Source organism: Mus caroli, chromosome 6 (assembly GCF_900094665.2).
Source record: "Mus caroli chromosome 6, CAROLI_EIJ_v1.1, whole genome shotgun sequence".
In the NCBI taxonomy this organism is placed as follows: domain Eukaryota; kingdom Metazoa; phylum Chordata; class Mammalia; order Rodentia; family Muridae; genus Mus; species Mus caroli.
This window is the reverse complement of record NC_034575.1, coordinates 83520218-83536889: the sequence shown is the minus strand read 5'-3', so window position 1 is coordinate 83536889 and position 16672 is coordinate 83520218. Positions and strand designations below refer to the sequence as shown.

Sequence of the window (16672 nt, the reverse complement as noted above, 5' to 3'; positions counted from 1 at the left end):
GACTTTCACACACAATGATTCAAACTATTGGTTAAACTGAGCACAGAACAACATCAGCGTCCTCTAAGAAGTCAGGACACTCCTTATAACTAATGTTTGCAGAGAAGTTGGATGTATTTGGGTGTCTATCAAGAGAGCGGAACAGACCAGCTGGCTGGAAGGACCCCCCCTTTCAAACCTGAGGTCATATGAAGTTCAGTAATAAGAGATCAATCAAATTTAACCTCCACAGTTTCATGGCAGGATTCAAAGAAGTATTTCTCCAGTTATTAGCAAGGAGGAGCCAATTTGGTTTCCTTTTCTGTTGCTAGTGTTCTTGGAGTTTGTACAGGATCACATACAAATGAGAAGGCTGTACAAAGGCAGAAGCTCACTGCAGCTTGCTCTCTCTCTTCAAATCATTTTCTACCAATTAAGCAAGCAGTTGTATTCCATCTGGATACATGGATGTGGAAATATACCAAGGGGGTAGAATAGAGGGAAAGACTGCATCTAAAAAATAAACTGCTGAAGATTACTGTCAAAATAATTTTCCATTTTATTTAACAGGATGACTCTATGGTACACGTTTGTTTGATGAACAGAGTGTAAAATATCTATTTCCATATTAATTTTAGTCTAACTTTTAGTAATCTGGTCACAAATCGTGAGCTTGCTTTACCAAAGACCGTGACCGCTTAGCTGAATCAGCATGCCCCAGTATCAGCTCATTTCCTGGGTGCCCCGGAGGGTGCTGGCAAGGGCTAGCATCCATCTCCCCACCACAATTAGGTCAGGAGCTCACAACCCCCTTGTGCTTGTGTGATAGAAATGGACTGATTTGTGTAAATGGTCACTCTCTGCGGGGTGTTTATGNGTAGATATGTTTCTACATGTGCTGGTATCATGAAGTGCCAGCTCCCATCCTTCTGCTGAATGTGGAAAAATCAAATGTCTTTGGGAACAAGAGAACACACACAGAAAACCCACGTTTCCTTTCTACCACATATGAGTGATGGAAGGTCAAGGGGCCTGGAGCAGGGCCAGGGGACAGAAGGGGACCTGAACTGCACTGTAAATAAGTGAGAAGAGATTTTGCCTGCATACTGCAGCACTTTATGAATTTGGGGAAATTTGAGATATAAATTCCTTCATATGAGCANATCTTTCACTCAAAGAATATAAAGAATGATAAAACTCTAGTAACCATTTGTAAAAAGTATTTCATCATTAAATTTCCAGATTAACTAACACTTCTAGACTGGAAAACGGTGGGGTGCTGAAAGGGCCACTCTGAAGTCACTACATTGACTTTTGGGTACCACTGTTTGTCTGAATTAGCAGATCAGGGAGGTAATGGGCATTTTCAGAAAAGAGACCCCTTCTTTGGGGGACATGTCCAACAAAATGGCACTTGCATTAATGGGGTAGCAGTCATATTCACTTATGGCTGACAGATGCCCTCTCACAATAAATAAGGCGAAGCGTGGTGAGTTAGGGGATAGCATGTCATTTATTGACAAAATGCCTCCGAAACATTTGCTCTTCAGTTGAACTCTGCTACTTACACATCAGCAGACACAGGGAGGGGCTCACAGTTTTTGCCCACAAGACACAAATACATAAAGCCATGGCCGGATCCCTTAAAATAACAGGACAGTTTGATGCAAAAAGCAGAGGTGGACATACAGGTGCCGATTCTAAGTGAGCTACATTCCTGGAAAGGATACACTGGGAGCTGCAGAAAAGGCTATTTTATTCGAGAGGGAGTCACACACATAAAAATAAAATTTTAATATTCTACACTATATTACAAAAATAAATATATTAATCAATAAATAGTAAGAAGCCTAGAAACTTTTACACGACCGTGCAGGTGGAGTTGCATGGGGTGGGGTCNGGTGGCTGCCAAGTGCCCCTGCTGCTCAAAGAATCGTTATTAGCTTTTTCCATCAAAGCATAAGAAATAAAAAGAAAACAAGACTGGTATGGGCAAGCCACAGTGGAAGACCTGTCATTGAAGAAATGTATAGGTTACGTTTCAGTTTCCTGAGAACCTGCCCGTTCTGTGGCTTCAGGTTAAGTCTGTGAAATGGAAAGGCAGCAAGCAGCTGTTGGGAGGAGAGAGAAGAATGTTTCTATTTATGGCTTTTGTCACTCCACTTTCTGATAAGGAAGCAAATTCATAACAATAGTGAAAACAGTAACACTTGACTATCCAACACGCAGCTATGCTATGTGCATGCCTTTCTCCAAGAAGACCATCATGAAAGCACCGCTTACATGAGCAAGCGCTGTAGTAAATGGAGAAGCATGTGGGGTTTGCAGACAGCCTCAACTCTGGTAGTGGGTATGCCAGGATACAAGAGCTGACACCTCTAGTATCAGAATGCTAATGTCAGTGATGTTCTGTGGCCAGAAGGCATGCAGCTCTGAGGACCTGGCTGTCATGTTTTCCTGGAGTTTGCAAGCCATTTGGCATCACACGACACATCTAAACTATTGAAATTACAAAGCTGAGCCATGACTAGAACTTAGAAGAAACTATGCCTGCTAAGCTAAAATTATTTTATTATTATGTCCGTGATAGTCTCCTTGAGAAAGGATCTGCAGTACCGTGGAGTATGAGTATGTGTCGTGTACCATAGAGTGTGAAGGCTGTACCAGTTCCTTAGGGTTGCTGGCACGGCTAGCCAATGCCAGCTATACATGTTCAGATTCATGCGTGCACTCAAACACATGGGGTTAGAAAGAGGCTAACATGGATGCTTCTTAGTTGAACAGCCATCTCAGCCAACCTAATGTCCCTCATCATGCTCTCATTGATGATCAAAGTATTCCACTTCCAGGGCAACAGCTTCTCTGAGATTTGTATTTTGAGTGACTAGATATATAGAGTTGAAGTCCAAATTCGGAAAATACCNGTCCTTAACAGGACAATCTGAATATATAGCCCTAAGAAGTTTAGGGAAAGGAAGCTGATAACTAGCCCGGCATTTATATATATATAACCAATAGGGAAGGGTTGGGTAATATACTGAGGCCATATTCCTGCTTCTCATGTGAGTCACTGTGTCATTTGTCTGCTGATGCTGTGGTGACTCAGAACTTGCCTGCTCTAGCTCCGCCTACATAGAGTCGAGGATCTTAACAGGAAGTGGTAGGGCTTGCACCAGNATCTCAGTGTCCTTACAACCTACCTGATGATGGACAAGAGTTTCAAACAGAAAGGAGGTGAAAAGAATGGGGGTGCTAGAGGATTTCTCCCCAGATCAAGGCTGACTTCAAAGTTCAAGCTCAACATTTGAGTGGTTTGCTTATGTCTCTGCTAATTCATGGGCTTGAGTGTGTTTACTTNGACTCTATTCTTCTGTTCTGTATTCTTCATGGCAAACATAGCACAAAGTATGTAANTCAAATCCAATCCAATTAGATTTCCAGGATAAGTCTAGCAGTCAGCTCGCTAGCTGATTTTATACTGAGGGAGAATGGTTTCAGGTCCCCCTGTCATGTCATGTCTGCTGCCTCCTCCATGGATGATGAAGGAGAGAAAGACAGGAAGACAAGAGGCATGATGGGAAGGCAATTAAACAAAGGGAAGAGAACAGAGGGGAAGGCAGAGGTGCCCAGCAAGGGAAGGAGGCCATAGAGTGAGGAGTATTGTCAACTGTGTCCTCAGACAGCTTCCTCAAGTCCTCTCAGTCTTGGGCTGTTTTATTCTGTCCAAAAAGAGTTAATAATTCCACTAGAATTGTGATGGCTTTACCACCACTCATGAGGACATCTGAGCCCTTCTTCCCCCATCTCCCTCAACCACCTCCATGNCCCTTTGTAGCACTAAGGGGTGGTACATGTGGCCTTCCCTCCTGTTGACTAAGGGAGTGNCAATCCTGAAAGACCCTCTCCCCCATCTTTCCTGACCAGGAACTGTCCTCAGAAGTATATGACCCAGGGGCTTATTCTTTGCAACGGCATCTCTGGGACCATTGCCTGTCAAGGCCATTTGTTTTGTTATCTGACAACCCCATCCACATCTTGAACTTGAAGCAGNCTCATCAAGCCTGCTGCTCTGAGCCATAGCAGATACAATTGAAAAGAACTACATTTACATCCCCCNAACATTTGGGAAATACACATCTCTAGATGGTTAAACTCCCAAAAAGAACTTTCTTGGCCTAAATCCCATATCCTGTAATACATACATTCTGGAGGAAGTCACTCACATGTAAAAATATAGTCTGCCTGTTGAGCAAAAAGACTTTTTAAAGTTCACGTGCACCTGCATGNACGTGCACAAATACATGTGTGTTGACACTCTTTCCTGTAAGGCTTGCTCTTTCCAAACTGCCAGAAAGCATAAATGATGCGGGCCTGTTAAGAGATGGTATCACTGGGAAAGAAGATAACTGGACGGGACTGGATTGTGGAGCAAAATACACATTTCCTACAGCACAGTTCCCTAAGGTGGCAACCTCTATTATCTGTACACCTTCATTAAATAGTCTCATTAAATAGAACACAAAATATACACATCTGCAGTTATTAAATAAGCCATGGGACGCCTCTCCTCTCCTATCTACAGCCACACTCAGACACAGCCATCCCTTCATATTTAAACTTGTAGGTGACGACACCTTTATCTAAATAGAGGATGGAGATGGGATCCAGCTTCGTGGGCACGCAGCAGGCTTTGGAAGCTTTCTGGGAATTCTTGAGGTGGACCAAGGCCTGAATAATTGCATGTTTTGTAGGTGTGAGGTGCTCCGCCAGAGGGTAGTTACACACACCCCGGCANTCATAGGCTTCGTACCCAGGAGGAGCAATGATCCAGGAGTCCCACCCAATCTCCTTGAAGTCGATGTACAGTGGGGTCTTCTTACAGTAGTTCCCCTTGGCGTTCCTCCTGATCCGAGCGGACGAATCATCGATCATGTTCGACCTCATCTGCAGCAGAGCCTCTTCATCGGGCCCACTGAAGAAAGCGTCGGAGTCCAGGTCCAGATCCTGCTCATGGGTNATCAATTCATTCAGTTCTTCTTTCTGTTCCTTGTCATTGCTTTGGTCATCAGAAAACACAACCAGCAAAGGGTCATGCTTATTCTGGGCACTCATATCTATTTCCAGTTGTCCCCTTCCNGTGTCCTCAGCTTGGTTTTGTCTGCTTTCTATGTGGATCTCCAGCTGATGGGTTGATGGGCCTGACTTTTGCCAACGTCTGGTGGCATCCGTGACGTCAAATGTCTCCCACTCACTGTTGGTTCCGTAGATCTCTGTTGATACTAAGATCAGCATGCTCCTCTCCTCCTCGCTACCGTCTGCACTCTCTAGTACCTCAAAAATGGTAATTTTACGGTCCACGCCATCATACATCATACGATCTCTCTGCACCAGCGTGTACAACCGCAGTTCAGCCATGACGACCTCTTCGTGGTGAGGGATAGACACATTGAAGAGGAGAGGATATTTCCGGAGCCCATTAAAAGTGACTGGTTGAGAAAACAGATCTAAAAAAGAAAGATACTTATGAGAAACCAGACTTGCAGTATGCTTCATAATAGAGCAGGTGCTTCTTTAAATAGTAACAGGAAAGAAAAGTTGCCCGGTGTGATGGTTTGTTTATATATGCTCGGCCCAGGGAGTGGCACTATTAGAAGGTGTGGCCCTGTTGGAGTGGGTGTGACCCTGTTGGAGTAGGTGTGTCACTATGGCTTTAAGACCCTCATCCTAGCTGCTTGGGAGTCAGTATTCTGCCAGCAGGCTTCAGATGAAGATGTAGAACTCTCTGCTCCTCTTGCACCATGCCTGCCCGGATGTTACCATGTTCTCCCCTTGATGATAATGGACTGAACCTCTGAACCTGTAACTCAGCCTCTATTAAGTGTTGTCCTCATGAGAGTTGCTTGGACATGGGGTCTGTTCACAGCAGTAAAACCCTAAGACAACCAACCTGAGCTACCTCACAGGGACAGCACTGGAAGGAATCTTGGAGCTGTAGATGAGCCCCGCTGTTTTTCCAACCAGTAACGAGCCCTGAAACAGTTCGTGGAGGTTGTTCTCTTGAACTATTCATGATTAAAGACTTCACAGCTTATGTTTGTAAGGCAGTGCTCTCCATGAAGTTGGCCCTGGTCTTCACTGATCTCCATAGACCAGGGGTTGTTACACTTTGGCCCACAGGCCAAACTGGGACTGTCACACGCTTTGGAAAGAAAACTCCACCAGAGCCCAGCCCCCCCTCGGGTATTGCTGNGTGTCCTCAGCTTGGTTTTGTCTGCTTTCTATGTGGATCTCCAGCTGATGGGTTGATGGGCCTGACTTTTGCCAACGTCTGGTGGCATCCGTGACGTCAAATGTCTCCCACTCACTGTTGGTTCCGTAGATCTCTGTTGATACTAAGATCAGCATGCTCCTCTCCTCCTCGCTACCGTCTGCACTCTCTAGTACCTCAAAAATGGTAATTTTACGGTCCACGCCATCATACATCATACGATCTCTCTGCACCAGCGTGTACAACCGCAGTTCAGCCATGACGACCTCTTCGTGGTGAGGGATAGACACATTGAAGAGGAGAGGATATTTCCGGAGCCCATTAAAAGTGACTGGTTGAGAAAACAGATCTAAAAAAGAAAGATACTTATGAGAAACCAGACTTGCAGTATGCTTCATAATAGAGCAGGTGCTTCTTTAAATAGTAACAGGAAAGAAAAGTTGCCCGGTGTGATGGTTTGTTTATATATGCTCGGCCCAGGGAGTGGCACTATTAGAAGGTGTGGCCCTGTTGGAGTGGGTGTGACCCTGTTGGAGTAGGTGTGTCACTATGGCTATAAGACCCTCATCCTAGCTGCTTGGGAGTCAGTATTCTGCCAGCAGGCTTCAGATGAAGATGCTCCTCTTGCACCATGCCTGCCCGGATGTTACCATGTTCTCCCCTTGATGATAATGGACTGAACCTCTGAACCTGTAACTCAGCCTCTATTAAGTGTTGTCCTCATGAGAGTTGCTTGGACATGGGGTCTGTTCACAGCAGTAAAACCCTAAGACAACCAACCTGAGCTACCTCACAGGGACAGCACTGGAAGGAATCTTGGAGCTGTAGATGAGCCCCGCTGTTTTTCCAACCAGTAACGAGCCCTGAAACAGTTCGTGGAGGTTGTTCTCTTGAACTATTCATGATTAAAGACTTCACAGCTTATGTTTGTAAGGCAGTGCTCTCCATGAAGTTGGCCCTGGTCTTCACTGATCTCCATAGACCAGGGGTTGTTACACTTTGGCCCACAGGCCAAACTGGGACTGTCACACGCTTTGGAAAGAAAACTCCACCAGAGCCCAGCCCCCCCTCGGGTATTGCTGNAGTGCCTCTGGCTCAATCTGCGCAGCAGAGGCAGAGTTCGATATGGGCTATCTGGCTTTTTCAGAGGAAGTTTGATGACCTTGTCCCTACATAACAAAGTTTAGCAAGGTCAAAAGAACAATCTTAAAAGAAGGAGTCTTAGTGATTGGTTCTGGGGTGTGTAGTCCTCTCTGAGAGTGAGACAGAGAGAGAGAGAGAGATGGTGAGTCTTGGAGTAGGCACATTACTAGTGATATTCACTAGCAGCTAGAGTGCAGTTGGACACACACAAACCACCCGAGATCTTCACATGATAGCTTGTTAGTGGCCCTTTGTATCAAAAGCATGCCTCCAAATACTTCCATATTGACTTTTTAAAAAAAAACAAGGTCTCACTGCACAGTACTGGCTGGTCTGTAATACGCTATGTAGAGCATGCTGANCTCGAACTGGCACACTAGTCCTTTAGTTTTTGTTTCCTGAGAGACACACAGGCATGTGTCACTGTGCCTGGCCTCATATTAACTTCTGACGTGAGAATTTTACATAGAACCCAAAGCTCCTATGTTCTTTCCCAAGGCCATTTGACTCTGTGAGGACTGAGACATTTGACATCAGAGTATCCGAGGATTGTGACACCAAAGATGTCAGAGACCTGCAACAGAGCATCCTCTATTGTCCTTGGCAGCCTTTCCCTAACTGTATACCCAACTCGTGACCTCAGTGGAGTCTGATCCACATTGTGCTCAACGTCTTTCTTTAACTGATCACTTTACACCTACTCTCAGAAGACCTGAAAGGTTTGCCCTCAAGCTCATATTCGTGTGGGCTTTTAAATTTACATAATAAAATATGTAGTTATTTTGCATCTTTCATGACTTCGTCTGGGTACTAACTAAAAGTATCTTCACAGGGTCCCTAGGGGATACTGACTTATGGGATTGCTCTAGCATCCCAGGTGTGTCCAGGGCAACTGTAACCCATGCTTAGCATCCCAATCAAGTCATGGCTCTTGCCCATTCTCCACAGTACCCAGAATGCCACAGTTGCTCAATGGATAGTTATTGATCAATTGAATGAATTTTTTTTCGTGTTTGATTAGTAACTTTCTCACTTTAAAAAAAAAAAACACTAAAACTAAAATGCCTTCCTTCTCTGTACTGTGAGCCTTAGAGGACATTCTTCTCATTCTTGGAAAGAAACCCATCTTGCCTCATTACCGCTTCCACCTTTGGTCTCCCCCTTGAGACATTGGTGCCTTCAAGTCTCTCTACGCACTTNCTGTCATAGAAGATCAAAAGTGNGAGAGCAGGCTCATTGCTCCTCCGTGAGAGAGGCAGTTCCCTTCAGGAATGGAGGAAGCCTTGGGGAAAGTGGGCATGCTCACTGTTGTGGTGGAGATGGAGGTTTCAGTGGCTGTTTACACTCAGAGCACTTAAATTATACAAGTTAAATATATGCATATTTCTATAGATGAGCTATACTTCAGTGGAGATATATCTTTTAAAAAATAAGCTCACATTCAGGAGGCTTGAACAGGAGGGCTGTGAGTTCAAGCTCAACCTAGCCTACAGAGTAAAATATTGTCTCAAAAGAAATTAATAGTTTATAATTTTTTTTAAAAAAAATTAAATATGAGTATTTCAAGGCCAGCCTGGGCTACATGGTGAGTTCAAGACCAGCTTAAAACAAGACAATACAGCACAACACACACATACAAACCAACCCTTAACTAACTAAACAAAACCACCCACAATTCTTTGCATATGTGACAATAGATCATGGAGAAGTCACATTTCAGGGCAAGAAAAAGAATGTCCTTGACAGCTTTCACACACCAGTGGTTCTGCAAATTGTGTGGCTGTTACAATGACCCCCACAATGCACATGTGTATCCTATGCTAGTTTTGCATCAGAAGAGATCAAACCAACACGCGTTGATATGAGTCAACCATATCTGACTTCCTAGACAATATAGAGGATGGAGCCAGCATAAGAACTGAAGTCCCATTTTCTACCCTGCATGTAACACTGGTTCCAAGATGAATTAGGTCTGGGGTCCTCTGGGTCTTCACCTAGAGCATGGTATTGAGCAAACACAAGAGGTGAGTATGTGGGTGACAACAGCCAGCAGGGAGAGCCTGCTGAGGGGACACAGGTCCTCTGCTGCCTGAGTCTTCCTCTAGGCTGGCAGAGGTGCAAGGGGTGAGTGGCTGGGTGTCTCCAAGTCTGATCCTTCCCCATGCATCTCCTGTAATGGTAAGCTAGGTCATATCCTCACCATTGTCACCTGCTCTTCCGTGGGAGAAGCAAGAAACAAAAGCAGAACAATGCATTCCCACCATGCCTGAACTAGACCACATTCTCACCATGCCTGAGCTAGACCACATTCCCACCATGCCTGAGCTAGACCATGGCTCAGAGCAGCAATCTGAGGCCGGCTCCTTGGGAGGTTGTTCTTTTTCTCCCAGACTTGCCTCCAAAGAAATCTGAAATTTCAGTTTCCTGTTTCCACCAGCAATATGTTACTAAGTACAAATGGCGGCCATAGGTTGAATTTTTAACAGCAAATACTATCTTGNTGTCTGAGGAATATCCTCTCAATGTTCACTCCAGCGCCTAGAATATTAAGTAATTCATTGNCAGTCATCATGGTTTGTCCAGCATTTCCTAACCATGCACCCTCTCTTACCTAGAGCAGCCTGTGATTCCCTCATCTGCACCAAGCAGCTTCTGCTTACAGGAGGAAGTGGGTGCTCCAATCACTTACGCTAGTTATTCACAACCTCCCAAGGCAGCCAGCTCTCAGCAGTCCTGAGCTGTTTTGTGCCACTGCCTTCTGCTTCCAAGAGCTTCCAATGAATAATTTGAAATATGTGTATCACTCTTCATGAAGACACAGTCACAATCAGCTGGGCCTGCACACTTCCTGGAGTCTTACTATAAGCAATGATTATATGGATTATATGAATATGGGAACATGGCTCATTAAACACAACACAGTATGAGAAGAATCTCCCAAATACAGTTCTNTTCTATCAGGACACTGATCAAATTGAAGTCAGAAATGAAAACTCACCCAGAGTTCGAACACACTAAAAAGCCCAAATTTCTATTTTTTTTATTGTTTTCATCATTTTTGATCTAAAGAATAGTTGAATAATTCTTATCAACACCAGATAGAAATCGAGTCCTGTCTAGATGGTAGAGAAGATGGAAGATCAACATTTATGGTTTTTTGATATATGGTGTCTGGGTTAAAATGACATCAAGAACCTGTTGTGATATCAGAATGATGGGTATTCTGTGGGTTTTCATTAATAGATATTTTCCAGCACTTTTGGAGTTCTGGGAGGATCGTGTGGTACAGTTGATGCACTGTGTCCNAGCCATGCGTTTCCACGAGTGCACCTTCTCCCACATCACCCCCACAGGGACGTTTCCTTATTTCTTCCTGAGAAAAGCCAAAGCNTCCCGTGTGTACGCGCAAGCCAGCCTACCTTCGTTCTTGAAGCTCCGGATGATGTTAGCAGACGGCATGGAGGTCCGGTCTGTGGCGAATTTATTGTAGAGCTCCAGCATGTACTCTGGTGGATCCACTCTGCCNGTGTCCTGCACAGGAATGTCCGACAGGTTCAGCGTCTTGAGAAACTCGTTCTTCATGCTCTGCAACAGTGTGTTGAAGTCAATACCATCTTGCTCCATGAAGATATCATCAAAGAAGGGCATGTCTTCTTCCAGGGGCGACTGCTCAAGGCCCATAATGGGGCTGCCAGAAGCCGAGTGAGCCACCAGGCAAAAGACGGCGCTCAGCGGCAGAACCAGAGACCCCATGACTCTCTGCTCAGCTCCCAGGCCAACCTAGGAAGGCTTAACTCCCCTGGGCTGTAACTGGCAGTTTTATCTTGCGGAGTGTAAATGTCTTGTGTCACTGGACACGACACAAGTATGGAAACTCTTCCTCTGTCTTCCCCTCCCCCCTCCTCCGCCTCCTCCCCTTCCCCCCTACCCCCCTCCCCACCAAAAGTCAGGTTGCAGTAATTGGATAGCAAAATCCTCTATAGGGCCTAGCCTCTCTTATCTCCCCAGTGTAAACTTGTACACCAGATTTCATTTTTATCTTGCAACCCCTTTTTCTTTTAATGAGCATTTTGTAAACATTTCTACATTCTGACACTGGCGAGAGATAGGACAATTTTGTCTTTGCAAAGGCTCTGCTACTCTTCCCTCCATTTAGCTTCCTTTGGTAGGAATGTCTGGATTTCGGGCTTATGGGATTCAGTTTTGCACGTGTGTATGACAGATGTTAAGACTCAACAGAATGCAAATCATTAGTGATGTGTGTTGATTCAAGGGATGGGGCTTACATGTCCAAAGATGGACTAAATAGCCAATAACTCCAAGTTAAGTAGACATCAATGACTCATAAACAAGTTTCGAGGCATTTGTTTTTCGAAACAGGAAAGAATGAATGTCACAGTCATTGGTTTTTTTTTTTTTTACAGATTTGATCAGGCTGAAGGTAAGCCAGCAACTGATTACAGTCAGTTTCAGAGTGTAGCATAGTGAAGAACTTTTCAGAAACCATCTAATGTGCTTTGTCTGATAACCCTGTTTTCATCCCTGTCAGGTGCATAGACTCCGAGGTCCCATGGCTGGTCAGAAGCCACTGACCTGTGCAGTCATGAAGCCTCAAGTGAAGCCCAGGCAGNCTGGTTACTGTGGAACAGAAACTTCCAGACTTTGTAACCAGGATTCCATTAGACCAGGAATGGGCAGCAATAGCAACTAGACCCCAGCCCACCTGTACAGGGGTAGTCAGTGAGGAGGCAGTGTCTGGATGCGGATTCAGGTCCTATGTTTGTTATTTACTTGACCAAAACCTCTGCCAAGTTCACCTTCAAAACTAAGTCCAAAACTCCACCGGCTTCGCAAACAGCATCACGAAACAGATGAAAAATGCCAAGCATCTTGGGAAGGGGTGGGGTGTGGGGCTGGTACAAGTGAGTGTGTGTCCAGTTTAGGAGTAACAAACCAGGCTGACCATTGAAGCCATGCTAATTGGTGGCAGCGGGAGGCACGGTGCTGTCACAGTGGCTCTGTAGACAGCTCCAAGGGGTTATCTCCTGCAGGGACAATTATAATGGAATTTCTTCTGCTTGGTCGGTGCGTTCCCTGTGCAGCCTTCAGTGTGTTCTGAGGACAGTGCCTAAACCATTGGTGCACTCGGATACCCGCTTAATTTCTTGGCTAAGCTTTTCTATTCTCTCCCTAACAGGCTAGCTAAAGCATCCCCATTTGCCATTCTCACCCCCTCCAAAGTTTCTAGTCACCCTTGGATTCTTTCTCCCCTTCCCTAGATTTTTACAGTAATTTTTGAGCTGTCTTNGGAAGGATCCTATCTTTAGTAGCTGCTGATTGTCTACTTGTCTGGCAGTTGATTGAAATCCANTGTTTTGATGGCTGTTTCTGCTTACGTAGCATATGGCAATTGCAGATTGGAAATAGATCGAACCTGAGGAGGTGCACACATGGGTGGGTCACGGTCCCACAGCCCCACAGCCCTACAGCCCCATCTACTGCTGATGTGTTTTAACACGAGGTTCCAGAAAGCATTACAGCAAGCCTCCTGTATCATGTGCTGATCAGGACAAGCACCTGCCTATCTGCATACACACACACACATGTCAACGCACACTCCACAATTCTGAATGGCAGGCAAGTACGTGCAACTGCCACAGGACCTTGGAACACGTGGCTGCACTCCAGTTCCTGGGGTGCACTGATTTCAAAGGTCAGAGGACAGCACACACACACACACACACACAGACACACACACACACCCCATGATTCTGAGCTCATCACACCCCATGCAGAAAAACATGCAGTAGAGATTTCACTGGCTCCCCTTGGTTTGGTGACAGAGAAGGTAATAAGCTAAAGAGCTAGACGATTTCTCCAACAACGTGTNCGTATCTCCAGCTGGTTAGTCGATTTACTAGGAAAACGAGAGCAGTTCCAGCCCACTACCTACACCATCTTGAATTACAGCCTCAGGGAAGGTCCTTACGCACCAGGCCGGTGATGCATGGACCAGGAAGAGGCAGGGCTCTGTACATGCATGCAGGAAACAGCAATCGCCTCTGTCTNCTGCGCCTGTGATGCATTTTCGTTTTGCGGTAGCGTCTCTTTATCAGGAAAGTTTCTCTAGAAATCTCTTCCCAGTGACTCTCACCTGACTCCAAAGGAGCTGTATGTCCCCACACAGCTTCTGTTGTTTCNATTTTCTTCTATTATGAACTGATCTTATCATTTTGCATCCCACACCTTGGAGTGTGTTATAATCATCATGAGCTAAATGTCACTTTTCCTGCTAAGCCAACTATATAAAAATTATAGTACTTTAGGGAAAAGAGGACAAATTATACTTTCTNCTTTTAAGCTGGTGCAAACTCTTCTGTGTTTAGTTTCACAACTCTACAAGCTGGAAGGATCAAGCGTTGAACTTCTTTATTGTNTTAGAGGACTTGTTTAGCCCAAGATTAGATACACTGGACAACATCCTGATGATTTCCGCCATTCCTGTGAATCATGGTCAGACTGTAAACAACACAGCTGGTAAATATCCCCTGACTGGCATGAGGACAATGGAGTTAGGAGCCCCTGAAGATGGTGCTAGGTTCTTGGAGCGATTCTTCCTTGAATCACACCTTAAGATCGAGACATTACTCTGGCTATTTACTCGGATATGATTAAGACTTTGTGATACATCTCAGATGTCATGTAATAATAAAAACACTTAACAAGCTATATGGTAGGTTTGTCTGTTTTGGCATATAGCAGTTGAAATATTTCATTTTTATGTGTTTCTTTTATGGTTCCAGCAGATAGATATTGTTACACACACACACACACACACACACACACACACACACACACACACACATACAGAGTTGGATGCCCAGATATGACTGTTATTCCTTAATCTTCACTATTAAATTGTTGCCAGTTTTCTAGATACGATGTTTTACTTGTTCGCTGTTAACAGACCTCTCTTTCCCATGTTCCACCCCGTTCTATCATGATTGATCTGCTACCCTCCTGCTCAAGAGTGCTGTCAGCTAGAACTTTCTATCCATCACTGCAGCCCCTGAGATGCCTGGATACTGGATTCTGAACCACAGCTGCAGTGCCAGAATTGGATTTTAATTCCATTAATCTAATTTTCACTTCACTTCAACTGCTGGCATTTCCATAGGTATACTATTAAATATTTTTATTATTCAATACTATTTGATCAGTACAGCTAGTAGCTGTCATGTTGGACAGTATGGACACGCATTCCACTCTACAAAAACAAACATAGGAATAGAGTTAATGGCTAGTAAGTAGGTAAGACTCGAAATTTTCTACAATATCAAATCATTTTTGTGACTAGATTGCCCATGCTTTTTCTTCCTAACAAAGGTTTTATTGATCAATGTCCTTGCCAGCAAGTGTTAGTTGATTTGGGGGGCTCTGGGTGAACATCTCTGCTCCCATCCCCACCCCCAAGACTCCAGAGAGAGGAGAGCCTGAAGAACAAGATTGAAAACATCCCTGTAGACGTGGGGAAATTAGCTGGGAGATTAAGATCTGTCAAAAATCAGTGGCATTCCTAACAACACTGCACTGTAGGTATGGATCAAAAGACAGAAAGAGCCTCGGGAAAGATTACAAGTAAGAAAAATTGGTTAAAAAATAGCCGGGCGGTGGTGATGCATGCCTTTAATCCCAGCACTCGAGAGGCAGAGGCAGGCAGATTTCTGAGTTNGAGGCCAGCCTGGTCTACAAAGTGAGTTCCAGGGCAGCCAGGGCTATACAGAGAAACCCTGTCTCGAAAAACAAAAAACAAAACAAAAACAAAAACAAAAACAAAAACAAAAACAAAAAACCCCAAAAACTAAAAACAAAAACAAAAATAGCTGATACCATAGCTCAATGAGGAAACAACAAACATTTGATAAACAATAAGGGATCACTTATTGGAAATATCAATTACCTATGCCATTCTTTACACAACATTCAGATAGACAGATTTTATAAAAGAGAAACTGAAATCAGGGAGAAGTCTCATGAGAATGTCTCTTTTGTCCTCATATTTGGCGCCNCTCCAACCCTAGCGGATGGCAAAGACAGGAATGACTTTCCTCACNGGCTTTCTCAAAAGAAAAAGGAGAAAAGGAAGGTCACGTCTCAGAAAAAAATTGTATGCCTGAATTCCAGACAGCTGACAATGGGGATGTCCCTTGGAATAGTGTGCAGGACGAGCTTTAAATCGCATGGATTATGCTTGGCATCCCTTCAGAAGCACGTGCCCAGAGGAAAGGGTCAAGAGAGCACACCGCCTGTAGTTTAACGGACATCCTTGTTCTTAAGGGAAACACTCCCTTTTTTTTTTCTTTTTCAAATATGCTTCTTAAGTTAAAAAAAAAAGCTAAAAATGAAAATGCCCACCGACCAGGACATCCTGAGGTTGGAGTAGACAGCCCATCAGTAAGCTCTTAGCACACTCGAGGTGTTTGACAGCTGCGCTAAGCAACGGCACACAGAGCAGCGACAGGGATGCAGGGCGCTCTGCCACCACCAAGATAAGTCAAGTCCTTTAACACCAGGGGCTGTTAAGGGCTTATTCCACACTCCCAGGGAGATAAACTGCCATTCAGCCCTGAGGCACACCCAGATCACAAAAGCAGCTGACAGAAAATTCAAGAGATGCAGCTAGGCGCAGGCAGCCATTGTCAGGATGAAAATGAGGACACTTCAAGATGTTCTGATATTAGTTCCTCAGGATCCATCAAGAGCCTACACTTCTGAATGACAAACTTTTTCAAGCACACCATCACCACAGGGCCCACACAGAGCCTGCCTACCAGGCACTCTGAATTCACAACCCAAGTCCCAGTATCTAAGGTGCCATTTATTTTCTCATTTTTGGGAAACCCCTGAGGTCCAAGTGGTTAGATGAAGTGCCTGGGTTATGTGTAGTTGGAGAAAGTTGGGAGCCACACCCTCGTCGCTAATTTTCCCCAATTCTCTAAACCACTCCTGTTAGGCTGATCGTTCATAGGGTTGGTTTCTGAGGGAATAAAACTGAGTTATAATGTGAGTTAGAAACATTAGAGCGCTCTCTGTACTGTCTGCTGAGGTCATTTCCCCAGGCTGAATAAATGCTCGGCTGTTCTTTTATTTCCTCGTTCAGATTCAATCTCCAGGGTACCATTTCCACTTAGGAGCAAGCCAGATGGGAGTCTATACACCTTCCTCACCTCCCTTTCTTCTCTTTCTTTCTTATGAAGTACAACCGTGTTGACCATCAAAGTC

General features: G+C 44.6%; 1 protein-coding gene across 1 annotated transcript; it reads right to left on the bottom strand.

Moving 5' to 3' along the window:
- Positions 1–1238: 1238 nt before the first annotated feature.
- On the bottom strand, positions 1239–11216 carry Bmp10 (bone morphogenetic protein 10). Its single transcript, XM_021165785.2, has 2 exons — positions 10810–11216; positions 1239–5483 (listed from the first exon to the last, which is right to left on the bottom strand). The coding sequence occupies exons 1-2, from the start codon at positions 11141–11143 to the stop codon at positions 4552–4554; spliced, it is 1266 nt and encodes a 421-aa protein (XP_021021444.1). The 5' UTR covers positions 11144–11216; the 3' UTR covers positions 1239–4551.
- Between the last annotated feature and the right edge of the window lie 5456 nt (positions 11217–16672).